At 41.7% G+C, this 6895-nt stretch overlaps 1 protein-coding gene across 9 annotated transcripts in view; it reads right to left on the bottom strand.

Annotated features, from left to right (window-relative positions):
* Nucleotides 1-3039: 3039 nt before the first annotated feature.
* ZNF521 (zinc finger protein 521) overlaps nt 3040-6895 on the bottom strand; it is a 235603-nt gene continuing 231747 nt past the window's right edge. For all 9 annotated transcript variants that reach the window (XM_042797980.1, XM_042797985.1, XM_042797981.1 and 6 more), the window contains one exon: nt 3040-3872. In XM_042797980.1, coding sequence (XP_042653914.1) covers nt 3843-3872 — 30 coding nt within the window. In that variant the 3' untranslated portion in view covers nt 3040-3842. The remainder of the gene's footprint in view (nt 3873-6895) is intronic.

The raw sequence follows: 6895 nt of genomic DNA, 5'->3' as shown, positions 1-6895 counted from the left end.
TTTTTGTGCTGCTACAGAGCAGTGAAGCAAATACTTTAAAGAGAATGGCACATTGCCCACTAAGATGTAAAGGGTGTGGGAACATTAATTGAGCATTAGTGTATGACTGAACACATTAGGAATCAAGGTAACATTTTCAATTCATGGACGGTCCTATTCTACAGAGTCCTTTACGTTGCCACATCTTAGACAGGGCTGCAACAGCAGCACAATATTCTGCTTTCACACTGAGCTATTTTTAATTGTCACCAATTATAATTCATTTACTTTTATGTGTCCTGGTTGTCACAATATTAACATTTGTAAGTCTTTCCCTTTGCAGACTGTGAGAATCTGTTGTGACATCTCAATAAAGTGGGATTCAATCAAGGTGTGAATGAATTGTTAATCTTGTTATAAATAGAAGGTGCCATATGTTGGTAAGGAAGGGACGTCTCTCTTTTTCTGTTGTTGAGGACAGTGGTAATGAAACAAAGTGAGTGGTCATGCCAGAATTACTAATAAAAGACCAGTCACTGAGACATGGGGAGGACTTCAGCTTTCCACATGCTATTGAGAAGTGAGGACTATTAATGTGTCCTAGGCAGAGCCTTCGAACTATTCTTTTGGGGATTTGCAGAACAACTCCTAAATTGGGGAAAGCAGTGAGAGCACTGGACTTGGAGTGAACCAAAGAACTTCTGATAACCTCCCTGTGAACTGAACCCCCTAAAATGGATTGGAAAGTCAAACTTAGGCAACCGACTATGAAAATGCATGTGATGGTAAAAACTATTTTGGGTAGCTGAATGTCATAAAGGCCTAATACACATTTATTCCCAGATCATCTTTTGTTCAGAGAAATAATCAGTGAGTTTCCTCATAAATCCAGTGTTCAGATATTATCTGTGTAGATCCCTTCACTTCTGCAGTATAAATTCCATATTTATACCTGCTTTAGGTATCTGACATTTCTTAAACACAGGTCTGGCAAACAAGCAGAAGGACTAAACGTTTTATTAATCTATCACTTACAGTAAAACTCATGTCCACTTGAAATCTTGGGAATAAAGCCAGTCTCAGAGGTAAAAAGATACGTTGTCCATCAATCTATCCACACAACCTTTGAACAGATTTATCCTTTCACGTTAGATTAAGGGTATAAGGAGGGGCTTCTCTTAGCTTTTGCTGACCCAGGACAGAGAAAGGCATGCCACAGCTGAAATGCACACACGCATGCAGGGAGCTGTATCTCTCCTTCCAACAGGCAAGATGATCTGCCTCTCCTGTTGATTTTTCTAAATGCTGTGGCAATTCCCCAAGGAATACTCAATTCTCATTGGGAAGTTCGGATGTCTTCCATAATCTATTTAAACAGCTATTTAGGTATCACTGAGAAACCTGTTACTTTAGAAAAGGTAAGAGGATTCCAGCACTCGATACTAGCAGCCAGCTCTCAGAAGCCACCTGGGGCTGCCCGTGGCCGTCAGGCCCCTCTATTCCCCCGGCACCGACCTGAAGGGACAATCGATGCATAAAGTCTTCACCACATTTGCTGTTGCTCTGTTTCCTGTTCCTTTATTTACATATCTAGAAACTCAACATCTTTGCATGTTTTGCAAGCTGTCATGACATGAGATGCTAGTAATATGCTATGTTTTGCTTGCTAACATATTTTTGACATATTTTAGCTTTCGATTATAAGATTGCATCTTTCCCAGCTACCATCTGTCTCAACTCAGTGGCACTCTGGCATTTACAAAAACAGTAGGGTGTAATATTTCTTATATACTTGAACTCTACGAGAAACATGTTATTTTTAGTCTTAACCAATATGTCACACTTTCACACATGAAGGCTGCAATGTCTTATATCCTTTAAGGTATCTGTCAAAAATAAAGAATATATCATCACATTCAATTTAGCTGAGATGAGTAATGTATTAATGACAATAAGAATGGGAACAGTTTCTGACTTATAAATAGAACTGGCATTTTTCAAGCCCTGTGTACTCGTGCCTGTACTTATCCTTTTGTCAGCACAAATAAGACACTCATACAAAACCCAGGAATTTCTTTTTTATATTGGCAAAATATGCATAATATTCATGACACATTTTTTCTTGGAATATCTGGTAACTAGACACTTTCTGACTTTACTTCTTTCCTCTCCATCCTCCATCTGTGGGGAGTCAAAATGTGACATTCAGCAAACTGGAAATCACACTTTATATCCACCCTGACAGCACTAGGCAAGCAGCTCCAGCCATTTGGACTGTTGTGATGTGCAGCTCTTTAACCGCAGTATTTCAGCAACACTGGTTTCCATGGGATAAAACCCACAATTCCAGCAATAGGATACGATACTAAAATAGCTGGAGAATCTTTTTTTGGTCCTCTTTTGTAGGTGAGATGGAGTTGTGGGGGATACTGGTAGGCAAGGAGAGTTTTTATCCTCTTCATTCTTATTGAAATTGCAGGCAGTCAGGAGCCAATTGAGACCCGGGCAAAGCTGTGAGGGCTTGTGACGGCTCCCCCAGGGCTGCGGTGCCAGTGAGCACCATCCCACGGTGTGCACCACCTCCAATCCTGCTGCCCGTGTCAGAAGCGAGGGTGAGGGATGGGAGGTTGACAGTGCTGCTGGCAGAGCTGCGGTGGCTCCCGGTTGTCAGTACTGGACCCAACCCACTAAATAATATCGCACTGAAATACACCGCTCGTTATACACAGATGATGTGTGATGCGGCAACCAACATGTCAAGTGCACAGGGTATGAAATTGTTGAGACTGCCAAATAAAACAAACTAACAAACAAAACCAGAAAACAGTGAGTATTACCCTCGAGCATGCATTGCTTTGCAGTGGGCCAGCAGATCTGTTTCGACCATTACATTTATTTAAATGCCTAGCTCTGAGAAAAGTGACCTACTCCTACTGAGCAGTGTACATAGGTCCTGATGAAATGGAATTCCAGATCTTGGTGGTCTTTGAAGTACTACAGGAGCAGTAATAACAATGCTACTTTCCAAGGAAAAAGACAAGACACAAGCACACTCACACATAATGGTAAACTGAATTTATTTCCTTTTGGAAAACAATTCCAGTAATCTCCAGGTTCAGACCGCAGAGTAAACATTAATAACAGTAACATACAGGTTAGTTCAACTGATTCAAGAATTTGGCCGTGTGAAATCATTAAGGAAAGTCTTGAACACTCAAAGCTTCAAATGGTATCCAGAAAAAAAAAATTCTTTGACAATCTACATAACAACTATTGCATATATGGTAATGCTATCTGTCATATCGCAAGGCTTACAAATATATATATGGGCCTTATTCAACTGTGGGTTCCTGTTCTGTGAGAAAGAGCCTCTTCATATTTTTTGCAAGAATCTTCAGCAATAAAAAATAGTCTTAGATTCATCCGTTTGTATACCAAAAGAGAGATTTCTAGACTGAAGTTTAAACGAAAGGAAGGCCAAACAGAGCTGTAATGGAACATAGCTATTACCTTCTCCCTCCTCCTTGAAAATGACACTTTTCGTTAAGCTATTTTTTTTTTCCCCTCACACAGTATTATTATTATTTGTATCTTTCTTGAATAGGGCCCAAGTCCACTTGTCTTTATAAGACCATTTTAGTATCAGACAACATAATACATGTGCAACACTTTATATACAGGAAGTCTATCCGGTGCTCAAAAGTTCAAACACATGAACATCCAACAGTTTCGATAATACAAGTTTTATGGTACAATACAATGTTTCTGAATAATATACATTAACAATGAAAGTTTCGTGCAAAGAGTAAAACGTGTTCCCTTTTTGTGCCACAAAGAATTCTCTGGAAGAGACGGGCCTTGCACTAACTGCTGTGCTGGGTCATCGTATGATTCTGTAACAAAAATAAAAGAAACGGCTTAGTCACAGGACAGGTATTTCTGTGCGAAAGAAAGATGCAAAAACAATTCTCCCAACATATTTCACAAAATGAGGGACTGGGAAGGCAGCATGTTGGATCCCTCCTTGTTTTAAAGCAGCCAGAAGAAGCGTCTTCATCAAAGAGAGGAGTTTGCCCGACTGTTTCACACTGGTGGTCTTTCCATGTGGCACAAGACCAGCAATGGACTCTCTCTAGGTAGGTTTGGGCTGACCTGCCCCGGTGAGACTGCATTCCAGGTCAGTGGTTCTGGTGTCCGCTTACATACGGCTCATGGTTTATGCATTATGCAAATGAGAAGTGCATTTATTTGTCATAAAAGACCTTGCTGCCTACAAACCAAAAATATGCTAATTGGACTGTGCTTCCTAGTCTGTGGCAACAGTTCAAATGTTTTATTGCATTCAAACCTATTTCCCCCTAAACAGTATACGCAGTATATTCTGGTAAGAGTCATCCTGTGCCTAGCAGAGAGCTCAAAGACCGATGATAAAACAGGAGGGGTGTCACAGCCCTTCCTTCGGTCACCAAAAACCACAGGTATTTTTCCTCAAGTGAATGCAGTGCCTTATGTGAGGTGACAGCGTAGGCTTTGGAGTCTGAAATTCTCCCTTCCCATACAAGTAATCACCAAATCCAGCCGCAAACACAAGTTTCACCCTCTTTCCTACCACTGCCCTAATCGAGTCAACCACTTTTAGGGATGAGAGATGCTATTTCAATGCCTGCACTGGCTCGGATCCTTCACAAGCATTCAGCTAAGAGCAAGGATCCAATCTAAGATGTGTTAAGTCTTCTACAATGTACACTGGATCCACAGATAACTGGAAAAGGTCTGTGAATGCTACTTCTCAGACAATGGGGCAGCCACTGATCAGTGATGAATTTTCCCCGTAGTAATTTGGGCCAGATTTGGGCCAGTGACCCAGAGGGCAGGGGTGTCACATGCTGTAATGTGCTCCCAGCACATCCAGACCCTTCACTCTGCTTTATTAAGTTAATCTGTCTTAAAATCCCTTTGGAGTAACACGCTTCAGGATGAACCTGTTCCCGAAAGACAGTCATCGTTTTCAACAAAGTGAACACCTACTGAACCATACCCTCCAGAGCCACCCATGAAAAAGCGCATGAAAACAGCCTTGGTGAAACAAATGTGAAATACAGCGTGACTGCAGACCAGCCTGAGAGTTCTCCCTCCCTTCCTCCTTCTCTCTCCCTAAACTGTGCACGCACACAAACAATAGTTCATGGGACATTTGGCAAGGAAAGGATCTTACAGTAAGACTGAGGAATTTTTAATGTAGTGCCATTCTCAAGATTAAAGGAAAATGACCCAGTGACACTCAAAGATGCAATTTCCAGATGTGAATACAAAATGATTTAATGCTGATGGCAGGAATTCCAGACTGTCCAAGGCCAGAGAGAGTGTTAAAAAAATACACTCTAACAATTGATTTCATCTAGCTTCTTATCCTTCCCATAAAATCATTTCAAAATGCTGTAAAGCAACAATAGCTGCAGCCGAAAATGCTGGCTGGTCACAGGTAATGGGCTCTGACTTTAAACCACAAAAGCAAGGAAATTAAGAGTTAAGCCTGACAGTCAGCCCCTTTGTCATCCTGTTGTGTCCATTTATTGCAGCACTTTCAGCATAGCATCAGGCTTATTGGAGACCCTGCAGTACCTAGAAACAACAGGGCAAGTTAAATATGGGGTGGCAGCCTGAATTCTTATTTTTTTGTCTGCTTCTGAGTAGGTGAAGTCATATACCAGTTGCTACGTTGAAGACAGATATTGGGGGTGGGGGGTGAGGGGTGTCTTTTGTTTCTAATCAACCGAGAGCAAGCATGTCAGTCATGACTATTTTTTATTTCTTTTCACTAAGTGAAAAATGCATAATCAGTTTGAGGCTGGATGAACAGTTGCATATGAAACAGTCAAAAGGTGTTTTTAGAAGTGTAGCTGTAACTCTGGCTGCAATGACATTTTTGATTAAAAAAAAAAAAAAAAAAGGCCCAAATATGAAGGAGACAAAATAAAACATGGCATAAGGACTGACTTGCCCCTGCTCTCAGTGTCCCTGACTCCCATGCCCTGGTGCAAAATGAGATTCTTTAGAGATAATGAAGAGATAATAGAGAAAAACAAGTGTTGCAGAGAAAAACAAGACAGGGCAGGATAGGAACATGAGGAAATGCTTTGAGCAGTTCAGGCCTTAAAAAGGCAACTATACTTATTGTAAACAATCAGAACAAAACACAGTTTCCGAAGTAATTAAGGCTCCCCAAACGTGAGGGACTAGGGAGAAATACCTATCTGGCTAAGTGGAAAAAAAATATGAAGTGGAAGCACTTCGGAAGCATAACACTGACAAGACAAGCAAACGAAGGGTGGGAGGAGAGAGATAAGAAAAGGAGGAAAATTCTGTAATCCTACAGAGAGCCATATTCCACTCCACCAAAAGCCATCTATCGGAGACCCCATGTCTAAGTGACTGAAAATTGCAAACATTAATCCCAGTTATGAACTGTTGTTGTTTTTATGAGGGGTGTTGTGTTTAAAAATTTAGGGCAAAAATTCTCCTCCATTATCCACACAGCGGCTCTCGATTCTGACAGTCTCTCTGCCTCGTGTGCAGCGAGCCCCCCGCCTCCCCGGCGGTGGGAGTTCAGGCAGGAGGGGAAGGCAGAATTTGGAGCTCCTGCCGGCAGGGACACGGCAGGGACACGGGAGTGCGGTACACCCAGGGAGAGCACAATATTGCAGTTGAGATCCCCTGTGCAGCTCGGAGAGCCCACTGCCCTTCACTAAAGACACTACACAAGCTCAAAACACGCCTCCTCCGGAAACTTCAAACTAGTTTGCCTGAGTTCGGAGCAATTAGTAAATGCACTTGCCAAAGAGAAGTCATTTAACGAAGTACAGGAGATATCGTATACTCCCTTTCTTTGCCTCCCCCAAATCTGATTGCACATAAG

The sequence above is a fragment of the Tyto alba genome, unplaced genomic scaffold, assembly GCF_018691265.1.
Source record: "Tyto alba isolate M040663 unplaced genomic scaffold, T.alba_DEE_v4.0 Super-Scaffold_27, whole genome shotgun sequence".
Lineage (NCBI taxonomy): Eukaryota > Metazoa > Chordata > Aves > Strigiformes > Tytonidae > Tyto > Tyto alba.
Note: the sequence above shows the minus strand (reverse complement) of the source record. Positions and strands in the feature narration are given on the sequence as shown.